The following is a 20,988-nucleotide window of genomic DNA, read 5'->3' as shown; positions in this document are numbered from 1 at the left end:
AGTTAAGTTCCACAAGACCTACTGAAACTACTTAAGACCCATGTACTATCAGAAGTGCTATTACAACTCCTACGCCAATTTTAAGTAACAACCCCCCCCCGCCAAAAACCCCAAACAACCAGACACAAACAAGAAGTCACCAAAACCAAACAAAAGCAAAACCCCTCCCCAAAACCAAAACCAAGAATTGACTTCCAGCACCATCATTGAGAAACAAGTTACACATGGGAATGACACTCAGTGGAAATTACATTTTAATATTTCGACACTCAGAGTTCACCAAGAACATAAAAGAAGTAACACTGGAGACACAGGAATATATGGACCAAGACTATATGCAAAGTATTACACACTACCTTCTCAGAAAGATACATTTAGATAAGAACTCTACAGTGCAGCTTTGGGGCACTAGAAACACTGGCATGAGTTGTTTCAGCAGAATTTTTAACATGTGTTTTCCTGTAACAGTCACAACACACCCATGTCCCAGAACACGAGGACATTATCAACGACAAGAGTGGCACCCTTATCAGAAATGACAAACCTAAGACCGATCTCTCCCCTAGGAATGGTATCAGCTTGTCCGTCACTGCAAAGCAGTTCAGAAGGTTATTTTCAGGGGTGAAATGAATATTATTTCATAGCATCTCTCTCTGATCAGATTGTGACTCAATTTACTCAAAGTGACTGTTTAAACGGCTGCACAGTTGACTGTGCAACTTAAAAAATAAAAAAGTCTGTTGCTCAGGGGAACTCACCTTAGATACTAAGAAACTCCCAAGAAATCAGTGCAAGAGAATAGGAGAAGGATGAAAACACAAATCGTTTTGGTTGGAAAGTGCTAGGTATGATTCCAAGTGTACCAAGTAGACAACAAAAATATCTTCTCCTGGGACTGTCATAGTCTTACTCCAGCAGCGTACACCCTCTTCTGTGGCTTACGACACACACGCTCTTCTTCCACCTTCAGCCTCCCCTGCCTACTGTCTCTCTGAGAGCTCAAAGCAAGCGCCTTAGACAGGATTGTGTTTCTCAGTCACCTCTGACCATTTTTACATATCCAAAGCATCTGGACAACACGGTATCTCTGAATAACGCTGAGCAGAACTATATGCTGATGTGAGTCTCTACATGGGATACACACTTGTAGCACCTGCCTCTTCCTTCAGGGTGACGCAGGCAGACATCTGACACTGCAGAGTGCCCGAGTGGGACTGATGGACAGTGCTGCCCGAGAGCTCGACATTGAGACTGGTCAGCAGGAATGTGGCCTTTCCCCAGCCTGACATGCTGCAGAGGGAAGCGGGGGGAGCGGGGACACCGGTTAATATGTATATCCTGTGTTTGAGACAGAGGGGCATGCAAAGTGTGCAAGTGAAAAAATTTCCTTGGCATACCGTATCCCTCCCTTGCTCTACTTTAAGAACTGAAGTGGGCAGTGTCCTGTTGCTTGGTGAGCCTTTTCCCATGGTAAGAAGGGAAAAGATAAACAGGGCTTTTACTCAGCAGGTAACATGAGGACACAGACTGCACCACTAAACTCATGAAGGTTAACTGCATTCCCTTCTAACACTCTGGATGTAAATTATTTACTTTAACCTACTGCAACTCCCCCCAAAATATTTTGAAGTGGCTTTATCAACAGAGTGCCCAACTCCAAAACAGCATTTCCAACATTTACTTCAAGTCACTTTGCTCCTCAATCCTAGTAATACAAGTGGTGAAAACCTTTCTTTCCATTGTGTTCGAATAGCTCATTACAGGTTCTTCGTGTCCCATGAGCAATGAGGGATTGTATTCAGGTCATCCCACCAAAAGGGAAAGTTTTAATAGGCTTAGATATGAATCAGGTACAAGCGAAATTTGCATCATGTTGGCTACAGGTAAGCAAGATGAAGCACGCCTTGGCCTCGTACAGAGGCAAAATCCAGATGCAATGCAAGATTGACATGCAAGCAAGAGATACATAGTTTTGTTTGACATAAGTTGATAGACCTGCTGATACAGCTTGCGAGGAACTTTTTATACTTTGCAGCCCAATACCTTTGACAACCATTTTATTGACAGCTGTTACTTTGCAAGCTTTTTCCAGGTAGAAAGTTGGAGACATCAGTTCCCTGAAGGTAGATTATGAGTACGTAAGGACTTGCGCCACACTCTGAGGCCCTTCTATTACTCTTAGTCCATGGTGGCTACAAAAGCAAATAAAATCACAGGCTAAAACCACTAAGTGATGTGGTAAGGGTTATCTCTGAGGCAGATATCATTTCTCAGAGCAAGCTCTTTAGATTTTCACTTAGTTTCTTGCCTTCACTAGAAAAAACTTCCCATTAACTTCCACAGAAGTTTGCACAAATAAATATTTCAGGTTTCATTCTCGCACTAGTGCAACCAACAGTGACAAACCACACAAGCAATTAGAAAAGCCCCGAGGGAGAGATTTAACAGCAGCTCACACTGACTTGTTTGTCCTTGTGCAGTGCAGACATTAGAAAAGAAAATCCTTCTTTACTTCTTTTAGCTCTGGAAAGAAGTAACACATGCACCAGCCTACTAGTTCCAGAACGAGTCTTAGCATAACACAACTTCACTGCAAAGGCCCAAAGACTGCCCTAACCAAGAGGCAGACGGACATCTCTTCAGAGTTACACTGCCAGAAAATCAGCGGCTCTGTCGTGTTGTGACAACAGCCAAAGGCAGCCGTTAATGGAAGCCAAAGCTAAGTAACTGGTAGAACAACCTAGAGGCAAACCCCCAAAAGGTAAGGTTTACTGCAGATTGACCACTTTCTCCAGTAACAAAGGCAGAATACAAGGCAGCTGTAAGGTCAAGTGCCCCAGTGGCAAACCACAAGAGAGCCCAGATTGTGTTCACTTGAAAAGCTAACCCAGGACAATTCACCTGTGTCCTCTTCTTCCCCCAAGCCCTACACATTTATCTATGGATAGGGATCCATGCATCGCAGTTATGCTTAAAGACACCGTAGTTCAGCCAGCCAAATAATCGTACATGCTTTGGTTAGCCTCTTGATCCAGCCATTGTGCAACTCCCAAACAGCAGGCTTGCCACATCAGCAAGATTTGCACGATACAACTGGACGAAGAGTAATGTAACAGCAGATTCAAGGTACAGATGAGGGACAATAGTCTAGAAATTGCATTGGAAGCAAGCTTGAGTGCATAGAGAATATGTTAGCAATTCTTGAAACATTTGTTTGTTGGTTTTTTGCAAGGCAAAGGAACTTGAACAGTACTTAAACCATGACTGTAATGCAGAAAGGCGTCAGCCAGAATCCACATTTCACCACTTGAAAAGCAAATATATAGGGGAATAAAAACCCAGAGACATTGGTTCATGTGGTACATGTCCAAATGCTTTTGTATGCCAAATATATGAAAATTCACACCGATCAATTCCCTCTGACACTACTCCTGTCTAACAACAGTTACTTAACTTGCCATGATGTAAAAAAATTGCTGTTTAAATGAATTTTAAAAAAAAGTCACTTCCTAAAATATGCATTAGGTCCTTCACAAAGCTAGAGAATTACAAATTATATAATAGTTTAGAAAACACGCTTGCATGTTACAACAGCCCTTGAAAAGGAGAGCACAGAACATTTCATTATTAGCATAAATTTATGCATCTCCAGCTCTAGGTCCCAAATTAGTAGCAGTATAAAAGGAACAACTCTTCAGGAGAAGGGCAGGGATGCATTTATTGCCTGTGTGCTTCAGGCAAAGTTCTGACACCCTTCCTTAAAAATTGATATATCAACAGCACTGCTCATGCCACATATAGAAGTATGAGGATTCAGATGCAAATACCTATCGCAGCATGAGAAATTCTATCACAGGCCCCATCCCTGGGCAAGTTTACAGTTAGCTTCTTCCCACAGGAACATTAAGAGGGATGGAAATGAAGTGAGAAAAGAGCCCCTTCTTCCAGCTCCTGTGGTCTGGTCAACAAGGGAAAAATTAATCCCCTAAAAAGTGGATGGAGCTATATGCCAAGCAGCTCAGGGTTTATGGCAGCATTTGGAACAATTCCTAGCAGCCAGATTTAACTGTCAAAAAGCATCCCACAAAATACAGTTTGAGTGTAATTCCAAGCTTTTTACAAGTAGGCTAAAGAACCACTTTCACTCACCACAGAATAGAGCTGGTAGCCCAATTAAGTCTTTCTGCAAAGAAACCCTGCCATCTGGGGCTACAGACCAAACCCCGTGCCTCAGACAAGTAGAGCTCAGGTTAAACACTGGAACTCAAGTTCACTTCCAATAGATTTCAAAGGTAGGAAGGTCTTCTTCCCTAATTTGGAATTTTATTTCAGTATCCTCTAAAAGTCCTGCTCTACCTAATAAACAAAATCCACAGACCAAAAGGTTTAATGCTCTGTTCTTTGAAATCCATATAGAGGGCAAACTTGTTCTGTAGACACTTAACAGAAAGCAAGTTGTAGGAATTGCTGCTGCTACAGGCTCAGCTCTCTACAGCATCCTCTGTTAATGAATAAATATGGAGTAACTTGAACGAAAGCGGCAAAGTCGTTAAATGTTTGGGGGTTTTTTAATAATTTACCTGGTTATGAACTTCTCCTCATTGATGGAAACAGAAGGTAGATGCTGTGCTTTCATAGTCACTTTCTTCATTTATTCAGAAGAGATTAATCTAAACAAAAGGTTAAAAAAATAATTATATCCACTAATGCCACTAAGAAAGACTAAATGCTAACAACAACAAAGCCTTAGTTTGCACAAGTGAAACGGGCTTCGACACTCAAGCTAAGGGCTAACTATACCATATTTTGACTACTTTGTATTTAGCCTTACTACCCAACTATCTCCCACCCCTAGTAAAAAAAGCCATAAGCCATTCCCACCAAGTATATCACAGTACCTTAAATCCCAATCACTACATATGCCAGGACCTTCTCAAGTAGTTTTAGGGCTACTCTACCACTCCATGATTACACTTCACTTGCTAGTACACCAAGACTGCAACCCATTTACTGGTTAGGATTCATTTGTTAATTATGGATAGAGCACTGCCCAGGGTCACCAAAAAAACAAGTGACTCAGCAAACCACCCTTAACCAGGTTCGTAAAACTAGACAAGAGAAGGAGAAGTGTTGATCATTGGCAGTGTCCTGCAGCACACAAAGAAAGCAGCTGAGATATTAAAGAGAGAACAAGGCTATAATTACAGTGATGTAGCAATATAATTTACAGATCTCCATGTAGCGATTCCAGCACGTTGTGTAGGCAACAAGCCAGACCCATGAGACTCCAACAATGCATTCTTCAATAAGCTTAATTATTCAGTCTTGGCTGCTTTCATTCCCCCTCAGGTACTAGAAGAAAAGGCAGACTGAAGAAAGTAACTGAAGAGACTCAGAGACTCAAGACTGACAACTGATACTGCACTAAAAAAAACCCTTAGTGTCAGCCCAAGAAGTGGCATCACACACATGGGGGGAAAAAATGAATCCCACAGAACGCAGTAAAATCTCCAAAGACTGCGTTGGAACTTGATTATTCCACTTCTTTTCCTCTCTTATTTGGGCATGACGACAGAGGAATTTGCCTAACAGCACTTGACGTCCATTCTCCCTTACACCAGGAGATTGACTCGAGTCTGATTTCAGACAGCACGGAACAGAGCCTGGTCCAAGACATCTGAAAAGTAGCTTCTCTACACTACTAATGACAAGTAGCCTTCAGAACATCAATTTAGAAAATAAATTCAAGCTTGAAAAGACCATTGCTAGCTAAAGAGTAAGTGCCTAGCTTCCTTGCAAATGATCCTGCACTACTGAGCTTCTTTTTTAGAAGTTAGATAAAGTTGCATTGTCATAAATGAATGACTTCTAAAATATATGTGTGTATATATATGTGGACAAACAAGAAGTTTTGCATCAAAATACATTACCGTCACCCTACAAAACATATAGGAAGTTATTTCACAACTTCTAAACCCAGGGCGCCCTACCAAAATGAGCTTTATGCGAGCAGCTGGGGTTTCTAGCAGCTGGGGTTTGATCAGTAGCTCACTGAAGAGAGTGGGAAGGATCCCACACACCCTTTGTCCTTTGCGTGATATCCATCAAGGCAAAAGCATACCTGAAGGCCAAATAAGCCCCAAGACTTCTGTAGAGACATGAGTTTGTATACCAGGAAGAGATTGCTGTACGGCAGTAAAATAGCATTGTTCCTTTGCCTCTGAAATGACTTCAGTAACCATTGGCCACACCTTGAAATCTGATTTACTAATACCTTCAACTGAATCACCTACCAATGCCAGCGTAATTTCAGAACAATTTTAAAAGATGCAGAGGAGTTGATGTACATTTGCAGTTGATGACCTGCATATACACTTAAGCTTCCTCCTATCTGTCAGGAAACAACATGTTAAGAAGAGCATTTGGCCAAGTCACCACTATTAAACATAGAGCAACGACTCTAGCACCGCTTCATTGCTCGTGGTTGCATTCTTTTCAATAGAGTTTGACCTTAAAATGATTCATATGAAAGAAAAAGCTGATCTCTACAGATTGAGAGAAGTGATCTTTAAGAGAGAGGAAAGAAAAAAAAAAAAAAAAAAAGATTGTCCATGAACTACCTGTTTTGTTACACAGCAAATGGCTCTTACTGTATTATTTGCCTTAAAAACCTTGAGCATATCTTAATTCAGCTAGATGCCATTGAAATGCTGACAATGAAACAAACTGGAAGAGTAGTTGGTGATGGGAACAATTCTTCACCAAACCTCCCCCTTTTCTTTCGCTCGCTGCCTGATTAGCCCAGACAAAGACTGGCCTTTTCTCCTATAGCTGGCACAGAAGCACAAAAAATGCTCACTGCATTTTCCTCAGTTATGTGACCAGTTCTGCTTATCAGGCTCGTACAAAACATTTCCACAGCTCCGGCTCACCCTAGAGATAAAACACTTCCCCATGTACCCTTCTCGTAGGTGCATTTTGGCTACACACATCTTGTGGCCCTTACTTTTAGTTAACCCTGAAACCTGCAGGTTGAGAACACGCAGTGACTTCCCCAGCACAATTATTTGACAGCACAAATAACAGTATATTTACACTGGCACTCCGTAAATGCACAAAGCTGTCACATTTTCTATCACGTCGTGGTATTTGATTGTTTTCCATGTCATTTCTCTAGTTCTTTTGAGGAAGCAAACAGGAGAAGTGAAATGTGTTTTTTCCATTGTTCCCTTTGATTTGAACTAACAAAAAGCTGCTAGTTCTCCAGCTCTACCAACGATATATGGTTATGGCCATCTATTCAAAGGTGTCTCCCGACTCGCTTGGTGTCAGACAGGAGTCTTCATCATTATGTTAAACTAGACTAGAACCACACAAGTCCCTCAGATAGGTAAGACTTTGAAAATGGGACCTTGGCTGGACTAACCTCCTGGCCTGAGACTTAACTAAGAAACTTCATGCTTGCAGGGAGACTGACTGAAGCCTAAAATACTTTTGGAAGGAAACAAAAGAAGCAGAAGGGAAAGATAGCAGTAAATAACAAGTGTGGCAGAAGCAAAGTGAGCAACCGTAGAGGAAAACTGCAACTATTGGAGAAGTCTAGGGAAAAGAAAGAGAAGAAAGACCACTGTACAATCCCAAAGCTGCGAAAGGGTCAAGTCACATCAGGGCACACGACATCTCACAAAGGTCGTGAACTTTACTGTTCTGTAAGATTTGTACCTTACCTGAAATGGTTTTTTTCCAAGAAAGAGTCAAAGGATTAGTGGAGAGGCAGATGAGAAGGCTTGTTTAATTTTTTTTAAGTACAGTGATCTTTAAGCTATTTGTTTAAGGGGGCAGAACAGGGACAGGACAGTGGAGAAATGACAAAGCAAATGTAAGAGCAAACAGCCATGCAGATTTTTACACAAGGATAAAAGGAGGCAACTGTAGAGGAGAGCTGGAAGGAGAGGGACACCCGATATCCAGAGTTGAACCACGCAGGAGCAGCAAAGCAGCATTTTAATTTGTATGGAACAGCCTGAACGTGCTTTTTGGCACATCCATATATTAGGATGGGGACTGCAGAGCAAGCAGTGTGCTATGCAGACCTCCTACCAGTGTTAAGAAAGACGAAAAACCCAAACCTCCCCAAAGATTTCTAGGTATTTTGATTCAGTGCTTCCCAGAGCTGTTCTAAAACCACAGGAAGTCAGGATGGGGTGAAGCTTCTCAGTTTCTTGTATAGAAACCACAAGGCTCAGCTGTCTATTAACTTACCTATTGACAACATAAACATCTAATATTTTGTACAGCATAAAGAGCTTTGCACTGTACGCACAATAACACAAATACCTAAGTAATTTTCTAAACTCCAAAGTGTCTGGTATTTAGTGAAATTTCAGACCATGATCTGTTTCTATAAAAATGAGTTTAGGATTTATTCACGTATATAAGAAATTCAGTATTGGCAGAATAATTTTACTAGTCTTTACCTAGTCACACGCAGTCATTATATGAACCTTCATGTTGGGTTTTTTTTGTTTGTTTGTTTGAAGTTAGATGTCCCCATCACCAAAGCAAAGGTATAATCAAAAGAAAGTACTTATTCCAAACACTTGCATTTTCCTCACTGAAAACAAGTTTTGGGTTTTTTTCTTTGTCTTGCAGACTTGTTTACGCTTTAGTTTAAAAAATGAACTGCTACAGTACAGAGCAATAACAACACTACTTGAATACAAAACACAGTGTAACCCCTGTGCTCAAGCAGGTTCAGAATGGGCTTTGATAACTAAAACCAAAACGAAATGGGTATTTATTTGAGAATACGGCCCCTTAACTTTGAGTCAAAGGAGAGACAGACAAGCTCCCTCCCCTCACACAATGATGATAGAGCAGGGCTTGCACCAAATCTATTTCAAACAGTAAGTAATCCATTATTATGAAGAAAAGTTACTTTCTATTTCAGATCACTTAGGAAAGATAGCTTTTACCCGCCAAAAAGAACAGACAAGGTCACTGACGTAACTTTTTAAATCACACTGGCGACTGAACGAAGGGCAGCAAACGCTTATGCCCATGTACACACCGAGCAACAGCACTACCTATTATCTGCCCATTTTAATCACAACTCTGGCTCACGCAAGCCACCTTGAGATTTAGGAACATTTTTGATGAGACTTTCTGACCGAGACTTTTTCTCCCTCCCTCCGGCACCCTAATTACCCAAAAGGAATTTGACTCGAGTTCTGGGTGACTGCGAAGGACCTTGCTTTCTACTGACACTGCAGGTTACGCAGCAAGCAGAAGAACAGTTCCAGCTTTACATTTCACTTACCTGTGCATACGATCAGAGAAAGAGAAGCAGAGAAGGAGTTTCACATACCTTTCACTGAGCCCTGGAAGAGACATGACAGCATTGCACTGGCTGACAGCTACCTCTGCTACTTCATGGAACCACAGAGCAGTTAATTACTATTTTGCTTAACAAACTGGGAGTGCTGGAAACCCGGGACACTCCCCACAGCTCAGTGCATGTCGGGAATATTTACCTACCCACTTTCCTTCCTCCAAGCTGCTGACAGGAGCGCTCCCTTAGTCACGGTTACACCTACGGGGAGGCTCCAGTTAACACTTTAATCGCTAACTTTATAATGAGAGGTAACCTGCTGACTCTTAGTAATCATTTGCTGACGGGGCACACCCTGAAACATCCTGTGCTGAAAGCACTGTTACTCTTTAACCTCTCGTCTTGTCTGTTTTCTAATTCATAGGATAAAGTCATTTTTCCTTCTCCAGATGTACACCAATCTTTAGTGTTTGGTGGAGTAACTCATACATACAATCAGATCATGCTTAAGTATAGATATATGGATTTCTAACGTCATGACAGAAATTGTGACAACACAGCTTGATCACTTAATCACATACACCTGTGTATTCAATGTTTCACTTAACAGTACAATAGCCTTACGAATATTACTCACTGGGCAATAGTTGTGTCTGTAAGAGAGAATACATCACTGCTCAGCTTAATTGCTCAGTAGCTAATCATATAAGCAGATGTTTAAGCTGTAAAAAATATTTGAACCAACACACACCTTCCAAGTTCCTGCTGGTTGCCCATCCATTTATAGCAAGCAATTTATTCACAAGATCAAGCCTAAAGAGGCTGCAGAGAGAGGAGCATGAAAAATACTGAGCCTGAATTTGCCTTCATACCCATCTTACTACACTATGACTTATATCAAGTTACTTCTGCTTTATATAATTTTATGTTAGGGAGAGGCACAACAGACCCATAAATATTTGATTCCTGATCACATCATTATCCTGTGGTGTACTGCTCTTAAGCTAGACTCACTGCTGTACACGCAAGACAATATACTTGATATTTGGGATTACATTTTATGCTGCAGTTTCCTATCTCTGCACCTGACAAATATTTAAATAAGGATTTCATTGCTGTATATGGAGAAATCTCTCAAAACACAGGAAGGAGGAGTCAACATATAAGATTTTCACTCGATTCACAACAGCACAGAAGCTCCATGCTGTGGTGGGCTTGGAGCTTCACACCAAGCTCAACCTGTGGAGCTGCTCCATCTCTTCTGTAACAGTTTAACACAAATCCACGTAACTTCCCAACTTGTTTAAAACCAGAGGTTTGATTTCTGCTGTCACAGCTTGAGACACTTGAGCATTCTGCCTGATGTTCTCAGATCAGAGCGCTGGAGTGAAGAGCAAGCACAACCTGGCACCTTCAAGTCTCTAAACCAAGATAAGACCAAATCTCTCTGATTCTGACAAGTATGCCACCCTGCTGGACACTTCCACCGTAAAGCTGATAGGCACCAGGAGGTATCCGAGTATTTTTAGAACAGAAGACCACATCATTAACATGCAACAGAGCAAAGTAATGTTAACCCTTCGGTGTAACTCAAGCTTCATCCTGACTCCAAGCTTTTAAGGTTTTGAGTTTTTTTAAGATTAATTAAAGTTTTTAGGGATAGCTTTTTTAAGTTTATAAGCAAGTTTTGAAAACCCAATGCTTAAATTACTTGGACTCATGCAAAGATGTCTCAGGAAGAAATTAATACAATAAAGCTGCAATAAAGGACAATTTTAATAAAGGACTATAGTTCTCATTTCCAGGTGGGTTGATTTTTACATTGACTTGGTGAACATGGCTCATATTTGTTTCTAGTTTTCACTCTCACACTTGAACTACTCCTACCAATGGCCTAGTTCTGATCTCATTTGAGTCATACACAATTACCTGATAAGTACTTTGCAGAGACTGGTCAGTGCAGACTAGGAATAGGTATCACATGGCGGGGGGGCAGTAGTGAGGATGTCTTTAAGGCCACATAGCAGGAATTCATTTACTGTAAAGTCCAAGAAAAAGAATGCTTCTATTCCTTTCATAGGAAAGTAAATAATCAATGCACAGAGAGCATTATTTTTTCATCTTTCATAATAAACATGATTTATATGCCCCGGAAACCTAAAAACAAGTGAGAACTTGGTTATACTATTTCACCTCTTAAATAAAAGGGTAACAATGACCTCTTTGGAACAGGCAGGGAACGCGATGATCCTTGAGTTTTTAATGGCTGTGTTACATTTCTGGCTCCTTGCATGACTGATATTCAAATAATTTTAAGTTAATATATAATTGGAAGTTGGAGTTCAGTTGTTTAATAACCTGGCCTCAAATCATTAACAAACAGAATGCTAAAGCTAGAAGAACATCTCAAATGGGAAAAACAAAGAGATTCCTGTTCTGTTTTTGTAGTACACAATCATAATAAGCAGGATGGCCATGGCAAGATCATACACGCATGCTGGACTTCAGTGGAAGTGTTTTCATAAACACAACAGGATACACATGAGCTTGCAACAGATTGCTTTATAGAGAGAAGGAAACCCCCTAATATTGTTTGCAAACAGCTGTTTCTGGACAACTTCAGATCACTAACACAAAACAGAAAATCCTCATTGAACTTTCTGAACTAGTGACTGCAATGCAAAGGTAGAGGCTCAACAGACGAGTTCTGAAATTAACATTAAAAAAGTGATCAATTCTCTCCTTTTTATTACAGACATTACCAGGAGATGGCACTGATAATAGCAACAAATCAAGGAATTTAAAACAACTGCATTTACCCTGCAGAGGGCCTCCCATTCTTGAGCAAGATTATTTTCTGTCATCACACCAAAGTGCCAACAGCAATACTTGTGTACCACGACACGTTTTGCAGACATATCTGATAAGCATGGAAAACAGAAACTAGGAAACAAATTATTTGCTCAAATAATTAAATATGCAATGCACACATCCACGAGAATGCCTTATAATCTATCACGGGCCATAAACGCTTACACGCACAGCATTTTGTGAATTTTGGGGGCCATAAGTTTTTACGGAAGAAAAAAGAAGCAGAGCTGATGTATGCAGCAGCAGATATACTAAAGACTAAGGGTTTGGACATCATTTAAAGGGCTGGAACTTGCCAGATACTGATCTTGGCCTGCATGGAAAGCAACGTGCAGATACCACTATCTTTATCCTCACTTGCTGCTGTTAGAGGGGCAGGTCTTACCTAAGCATCTGAAACACCATTAGTCATGCATCATGGCTTGGCATTGATTATATACACCCATTAAATCATCCACTTGATATTATAGAACTTTATAAAGCCATACAAGGATTTTAATTGCCTGGAGCTACAAAATATTCTAAAGGGCAAAACCAAAAGGAACTGCCCTGTCCAAAAGAGCTACAGTCATACAACTTCTCACTCCCATTAGAGCTCAACCAGAAGTAAAATCACCTCACCGCACCCAGCCAACTTACACAGCACTTGTAAGCCCTAACTCCTCCACACTCAAGGTTTCCAGACTCAGATTTTTGTCAAATCCAAGGTTTTCTATAAAACATCCCTTCTTCAAGTTTCTTTCTGCATGTTACTCTATATCTACACTCTTCTGTCTTTAAAACACAAGAACCCTGGTCTACCTTTCTTTTGAGAGCTACAATCAAGACTTCTGCCACTCCCACCCACAAAAAACAGGCCCTAACCTTCCTCCCGTTTGCATTATAGGATCCTCAGGTCACTCCTCTGTAATGGTCAGTTGAGAGTCATGTGACTGTAGCACCTTTTCCAGTTTTCCTATTTCCAATATGCTAATGATTCTTTAAATACTTCCTTCTTAAGGCAGTTGAGTCATATTGTGGACTGTCTCCTATTTTCTATGCCTTTTAAAAATACCAGTCCAGTACTCTCCACAGTCAAACAGTCATACTAGATCTAAACTAGAGTTTTGGGGAAACTTCAAATCTTAATTCTGACTTGAAGCTATTACCATTGTTCCTGTGAAGGCGTATCAAACCCGGTGCAGTTAGAACTGCCCTTGGAAAACAACCAGTTATTTTTTCCTGTTACTTCCACGCTTGCCTTTAGATTGCATACACATAGGAAGATTTGATTTGGAAAGTGCTGTATGACTATTTGAGCAGGGACAATCATTGTACTCAAGTTTTCCCCATTCTTCTCATCCTAGGATGTCCCAAATCATAAAGCAACCTCCAGCAATAACCCTAATTCCGATATATTTTGCTTCACAGACATATGTATGCAAGTCCATATTTTCCCCACGAACTCAGTGAAGAAACGGGAAATGTCTTGGCTCCACTGAAGATCAGTCCTAGAGTCACATTATAAATACACGAACATTATACAAAGAAGTCTCTCAGTAATCAGTCTGAGTTGAATTTCTAATTAATACAATGCAAATCAGACATTGTCCTCCTGACTTTGCTGCAGTACATGGCACTGTGTAATGAAATGATTAAGTATCTCTAGCATACGGTCTGCAGCGCTGTCCTAGGCCCTGTTGAACATGCCTGCATGTTACTGAATTCGGGGGGATCTGGGAGGCTGTTTACTGTCATGCTGTCAGTGTTCGCTACCCTACCAGTCAGACTTTCAAAGATATTATCTTTTTTTCCTCAGAATTTCATCTTCCAAAAATTTACACAGTTCCAGATCCCGTGATGCTCTGAGCACACGCAAGACTCTGGCAAGTTTCAGAGAAGAGCTCGGCAGCAATTTTTGTGTGTGTGTAAACTGCAAGATGTATTTGAAAGAAAAGTCTGAAGTAAACTGCGCTTCAGGATTGTCACTATTATACAGTGTACTACCAAAATGCCTTTAACGGTCCCTTCCAACCCAAACCATTCCGTGATTCTATGAATATACTACTACGCTACAATAAATATTCCTGCTTCATAGCAATTGATGCTGACTCATAATTATGAAGCAAAAACCTCTTAATGTTAAATTAGCTTAATGATAGGCTGGATATGGGCTAAAGAGCGCTCATGTAAATACCTTGCCATTGTCTATGTAAACACTTCAGTGGTTAAACCAAGCAGCCCAGATTTCTAGATATCATTCTCTTCACACCTGCCAACAGAAAGTACAATTTTTTCACACAATACTCTGCTTTGGGTCACTAAATGGAAGTCACTTTAAGAAAGAATGATGACCTATGCTAGCCAGCATTGCTAGAATTTACAGGCTTCAAGAAAATGGTGAGGATGAGAGAGGATCCAGTGGAAACTGGATTTAGCAGATGTTTTACTGAGATTGAGATTATAAAGCCATTTTAGTAAAGAATGTGTGACACAAAACTATCTGACATCTCCACCATATTTTACATGGCTGTAAATTACTGGACCAAGTTTCCCGATGGCATAAAATGATGAAACTCCATCAATACTGAAGGAAAATAGCCTTTTAGCGTACATAGTGTCATTAGGGGACCTAGGAGACTGAACCACAAGTCACCTAGCAAGAGCTCAGCTCCTATAATGTATTCTCCTATCAGGTGCCTAGATAAACAGTATGAAGAGCACGCTCACGCTTACGCCACCTCACTTACTCTAGCATGCATTCTAGAAGAAAATCAGATTTCCTTAAAGAGCGATTACACACCAGAGCTTCTCCTGCACACATGAGGATATAGTTTGTCCTTACTGAAATAACTTTCAGTCATCCTTACAAATGTAACTCTTTGTGCAATAAAAGTGCTCAGGTTGAAAAGGAGTAGCGTGAGAAACAGTACTCTCTCATTTTTGCTCTGTGATTATGAAGTGAGGAATCAGAAGCTGGTGGGCATAGGGGGAATGCAGGGCAGTTGCAGCCCGCCTCTGTGTCTGAGCAGCCCACGCTCCTTCGCTCACAGTTGCTGCGCAGCGCAGACATTCTTCACGTTGTGTCCCTGTGGCTCTGCATGGCATACAGTTCTTCATTGTATGCTGCTAAGCACAAATAACTTGAGTGATACATCAAACTGCTGGGAAGCTAGCATAAAACCAGCAACATCTGAGACTTGAAAACATTGCCATAATGAATATCGACTGGGTAAGCAAGTAACATCCCTGAAGCGCATCATAAAAATTGTTCAGAGAGAGAACTGACTTTCTAATTTTTGTACTGCATTAGATATCTAGACAGTAGAGCAGACGATCTATGAGCATCCGTGGCATTTATTTATTAATTTGCTCTTGAAAATCTCACACGAGCACGGAAGGCACTGTGAAGGGGAAAGCGCAAAGCAAAACAGATGGGGCTGACTCACTGAGGTTCTGCCTTGGGTTTGGCGGTTTCAAGAGACCTCCGCGACTCCTCAGTTCTCTCTAAGAAAGTTCACCCTCTGACACGGGGATACTCCTCAACTCCGCTCAATCTTCTTGCTGAAAATCACCCCACAGACACTGCAACTGCTTGCCGCGGATCACTCCTGTCCTTCCGTAATGCTGCTTTTTTTGTTACAATATCAAAGAACACCTTTGGGCATTCAGCTGTCTAGCATATTTCTACCAGGAGTAAATACATTTATATACTTACTGTGTCATATTCGTATTCTTCTCCTGAGTATCTGATTGTATGGATCACATTTTTCTTCTCATTCAGCTCTCCAAGGCCCACACTCTTCTGAATAGGGTCCTAGAGTACAGTGAGCGCTGCGTGCTATGGGTGTCAGCTCAATGGCAGAGGCGGTGGCATTTCAGTAGCACTGGATGAAACAATAGTGTCTCTAACTTCGAAGGGCTAAATCTTCTCAGTGCTTGGCTAACACATTTACAACCTACGCTAGGTTTCATGGGAATTAGCAAGGCTAAAATTTGATCCCACCGTTGAAGACATCTGAATATCTTTCTGGTCTAGAAGTGCTTTGGAAAAACAAAGCCAGATGAGAATGGAGGCATACAGAACACAGCGGTATATAAAATCACTATCTGATTTGGCCTATGAGTTCTGCCCGTTCCTGTGTAAGGCAACATAAACAAGTCAATAGCTGTTTAGGAGATGCTGAAATTCTGAAAAGATTCTTCCCTGCGCACTTGTTTGGAGGGTGTGTCTTCCAGTTTGGAATTTGATCCATCTCAAACTGTCATTCTCAGCCCTGTGGGCGATACCTTGCTTCTAGCCAGTACACATGTCCTTACAAGTGAAGAATCTGAACAAGCTGCCCACTGGAAATGCAAATTCAGCCCCTAGGATGGTGTTGTCCCAGCTTCTACAATGCATGCCGCGCAGGGGAAATGTACCACGCTCGCAGGAGGCAATCCTCACCGCAGGCAACCATGGGCTGCTGGGTGATGGACGCAGTCTCCAACAAGAGGATGATGGTCAATCAGCTAAAAAGCTGTACAGAAATAGGAGCGTCTTTAGGACCGTAAGTTAGATGGTATGCTCACCCAGAACTGTGCAGAGAGCACAGGTTCTAACAGGTGCAGGAATGGAAGCAATTTCAGGTGTGAAATTTTATGCAAAAATTATTGCAGAAACGGGAACCACATCTGAGCAGTAAATGTCCGGCTATTACTGGAGGCATATGGACAGGGAGCTGAATGCTCCTCTCCCAGACCATGTGATAATCTGCACAAATCCTCTTTGGCCCCTGCACACTTCTGCAATAGTCAGCTCAGTAGCACTGCAAGAGTTGGCACTGAATTTTCAAGCCTTCATTTACAGCAACAAATTTCAGAATTTCAGACACCTTTGCGAAAAATTAAGGAATATCTACTGAAACACCCTGAAATTGAAGACTCACAGATCAACAACCACTTTTACGAGATTGATGTGAATGTACAAGCCTGGCACCGCTCTCTTGACATATAACACCACAGATCTGCACTTAAATGACAATGCTTTTTCAAAGAGGGACAGTCCTTTGTCTCTGCTGTTCACAGACAGCTGCCTTTATTACCTGAAATTTCATCAAATGTGACATTCTCCCGAGGTTAGACACTGTTACTTCCTCTTCCCCCCACCAATGAGCAAGACCTTGCGAGGTGCAGAATATGCTTTTTCCCAGTGTAACAGACCTCATGCAGCAAAGACACATACATAACTCGATACTGTAAAATGAAAAGTAACATCTTTTTCAGTGTTTGTGCTCTGAGGGCACCAATTTAAGATAATGACCCTGATTTGCCTCACCAGGAACCTCCCCACCCCCTGACTCCCACCCATGGGCCCATGACCCTATTTAAGCTCAGCCTGGAGAAACTACTCTTTTTTTGAGCTGTGTTCGTCTCTGTTTTAGCAATAAATACATCTACGCTTGGTCACGGACTCTGTGAATCCTGATCTGTGGAATAGACTGCTTTTTTGTTGCTCTAGACTTGATGGGCAATCACTGGCTGATCCTGTTGTGATTGGGGGGTTTGATTTTTTTGACTTTGTTTTGGTCCTGTTTCATCACCATGACCTTGCTTGGTGCTTGGATTCTTGGGTCAATGTGGCTGTGCTCTCCATTTCTGCTCAGCTTGCCTGGTTAAGGTACCAGAGGAGATACGTAGCTGGGGAGATGACGGAGGGGTGTGCTGAGCAGCTAAACTGCTGCCAGAAAGTAGTGGGGCAGGGTGCCTGCCAGTGCTAGCTGGCCTTGGGCTGCAGGTAGCCTGCAGCCCCACATGGTGAGCGTGCACTGGCCCCTGCTGGCTTCTGTAGCAAAATGTGCCCCACAGACCTAAGGTGAGTGTTGGCTACCCTTACTTTGCTGCATCTCCCAGGGTGTCTGGGGCTCTACGCTAGACACTGTATCTTAAGACATATCTATTAAAAGATTATCATTTAAACTGGTTTTGTTTGGTTTTTCTACAAAAATCAAACATAATGGCAAAGATAGTTAGAAAGGACTGAGCTAAGACACTCAAATCCTCCTGCCTCATGTTGTTTTTATCCAGGAACTTAGGTCTATGGCCCAATTGTGCATGTCGCTGCAACACTTAAATTTTACAAGCCGCCAGGGCCTCTGCAGAGTGAAAATAATTTTAATCATATGCTGTTAAAATAGTTTCAGGAGTGGAGTAATTTTTTTAATTAATGCAGTATCTGTTCAAACAGTTATGTTTGGAACTAAAATTTCATAACTTTAAATTTGTCTTGTAAAATGTATAATTTTATACTTAATTTACCAGCTGAAAGAAAAACAAAATGGCTCTTGGATTTTGTCAGAAGTTCTTGTGAATGTAAAAATAATGTCTGCCAGCTCTCACTTAGTTTGTCTATCCTGATCCGATTTTTCTTTAGCTCCATTTTCCACCAAGTCTGTTTCCAGAAAAACTTGTTATTGCAAGCCTCCCCTGGTACATAAACTGAGTAAATGCTGTTGCATTCAAAAGTTCGATGTAAAGATGATATACTAATAAAAGCTATTTCACATGCCAACTGCTTACATTACACTGGGCTTGTTCCTTAGTTCTTCGCCTTGTTGTGACTGTTTAGGCTATAAATGATTCTGTTTACGCATTTGTTAACCTTTGTCCTGGTCTCTAAAGAACTGAAAAAATCACTCTACCAATATGAATACTGATAATTGTATCCAGCTGAAGTCATCAACGCTGTAATATAGGAGAACACCTAAGAACTCCGAGCAGTGCCTGCTCGGGAAGAGCAGGATAATTAGGATGCAGTGGAGTGCCAGTACCACAAGGTGGTGTAGTCCCAAGGACGCAGCTATTGGGCTGACAGAATTCACTTCGACACAAGTTTGTATCTAACTTGGCGAAGCTGAAATAAATTTACTTTCCCGCTGGTGAGAGCTGTCAGCGTTTGTGTAGGGGACTTACTACTTGTGAGAATGCTCTATTGACTCTGGAGTGCAGAAAAAATAGCTGTTAAATTTTTGTTGGAAAAATGTTTTAAGGCCCTGTGTAATTAAACAGTGTTAAGGAGACTATTAGAATGGAAGGTAGCTTCCAAGGTTTCAGGAATGGTGGAGAAAAGATTAAAGGAGTACTGACTCTAGCATACTACATGTGGAGATAAAACATAGCAGATGCCAAACCTCTCATTTATACCTGCCTTGGTACCAGGCTTGAAAATGGCCTGGTTTTAAAGGTAAGTCTTCTGAATGTCTGGAAAACTACAGCCCAGTAAGTTGATGCCTTTACCAGGCAAATTAGTAGAAAAGAGAACAAAGAATAGAGTCGGTGAACAAAGGATTACACCTAAAATATTGGGGAAGGGTTAATGCAGCTTTTGTTGGCAAAAAGTGTGGCTCAGGACCTGCTGGGATGCCTGCAGGCTGTGGGGGCCCAGGCGGTAGGGATACTCTGGCTCCCTGGAGGAAATCAACAAAGTCCATCACCAAAGATTCCTCAAGAGGGGAGAAATTACTTGTGTAGAAGAATAAAAGGTTAGAAACAAAACGCAGGACTAAATAATGGACACTTCTCTCATTGGAGAGGAGTGGTCTGAGTCCCACGGAGCTGCTTTGGGATGTGTGCTCTTGGATGTGAAGCGAATCAGGAAGGTGAAATGTCCATCTAAAAGAGCTGAGTTACATATAAACAGGAAACAGTTCTCCTCGTCCTCTAAAACTCTTCATATACAATATAACTATGGTACAGCATGTATCAATTGAGTATCCCATCAGTGACCTTTAGGTCTTGTCTAATAATACTAATATGTGATCACAGCCAGGGATAACTGTGGGGATCAACTTCACTCACAACACAGCGGTAGCTTCCAGGGGGAGAGCAAAACGCTCTTGTGCATAAATAATGGTCAGGTGAAGTCGATGTGCACGAAAAGCACAGGGCTGGGCACGCAGATTTGGGGTTTGGTGTTGAACTGTCTCTCAGTACCGTTAAGAGGGAGCTCTGAAGGCTGTGACAAGAGGCTGCTGTGTCAGCCTCGGCCTCCAGGTGGAACTGTGGACCTGCCTGGACCCACGGAGAGGCTAAAGCAGGCACCGAGAGGGCTACCCGCCTTTCCCTCGCTCCGTAAATGCCTGCAGTCACTGCAACATCAGGTTTTTTTACTTAACAGGAGAGACGGTGGGGGATGAACCTCAGCGTGGGTTCCTGGGAGAAGGATGTTTCAGGCATAGGTACTGCTGCCTTACCGGTCTTTCCGATACCTCCTGGCTAAAAGATACGTGGGGAAAACTTGACTTCCTAATTAGACTGCCTTAAGAAGCACTGTAATTACATTTTATTGTGTTGCATTTTACTGTGGTGACCTGGGGCAGCAAAGAGGGAAGGAGAATAAAAATGTAGGGAGGGAAGGGATAGACTCGGATCCATCAGTCTTTCATACACTCTCCACAGCACACCAGTAGTCATATGGAATAACCATACTTAGCGTTTCCATACCAAAGGGGTGCCCATGCTGAGCCTGAGGCGGTGGGAGCAGATGTGAAACAGAAAATGAATCCATCCTCAGGGATATTGGTAGATATTCCTGGACAAGAAATAAAAGCAGAAAAAGGGCATGAGATGTCCGGTTTTGGTTATAAGCTTTATAATGGTTTGATGACAGAAAAGGTAACTGGTCCTGGACAAAGAAGCTGAAATGATACTACAGTCTCCTACTTGCTTGAAGTTGTTAGTGAAGCGCTTGCAAAGAGAAATCCCGATATTCCTAGCAAAGCCAAATATTATTAAAGGAAGAAATCTGGACCAAAACCGCTAGGTCCTGG

General features: G+C 41.7%; 1 protein-coding gene across 5 annotated transcripts in view; it reads right to left on the bottom strand.

The window, feature by feature from the left end:
- Nucleotides 1–20,734, bottom strand: part of RASSF6 (Ras association domain family member 6) — a 31,585-nt gene extending 10,851 nt beyond the window's left edge. The window contains exons 1-2 of one of the 5 annotated variants that reach the window (XM_052811945.1): nucleotides 20,663–20,734; nucleotides 4,581–4,670 (exon numbers count right to left, since the gene is read on the bottom strand). In XM_052811945.1, coding sequence (XP_052667905.1) covers nucleotides 4,581–4,651 — 71 coding nt within the window. In that variant the 5' untranslated portion in view covers nucleotides 4,652–4,670; nucleotides 20,663–20,734. Of the gene's footprint in view, nucleotides 1–4,580; nucleotides 4,671–9,319; nucleotides 9,496–15,899; nucleotides 16,593–20,662 lie in introns of those variants that run through there. The other 4 variants (XM_052811928.1, XM_052811919.1, XM_052811936.1 and 1 more) reach the window with 4 other exon arrangements.
- Between the last annotated feature and the right edge of the window lie 254 nt (nucleotides 20,735–20,988).

This window comes from Harpia harpyja, chromosome 2 (genome assembly GCF_026419915.1).
Source record: "Harpia harpyja isolate bHarHar1 chromosome 2, bHarHar1 primary haplotype, whole genome shotgun sequence".
In the NCBI taxonomy this organism is placed as follows: Eukaryota; Metazoa; Chordata; class Aves; order Accipitriformes; family Accipitridae; genus Harpia; species Harpia harpyja.
Note: the sequence above shows the minus strand (reverse complement) of the source record. Positions and strands in the feature narration are given on the sequence as shown.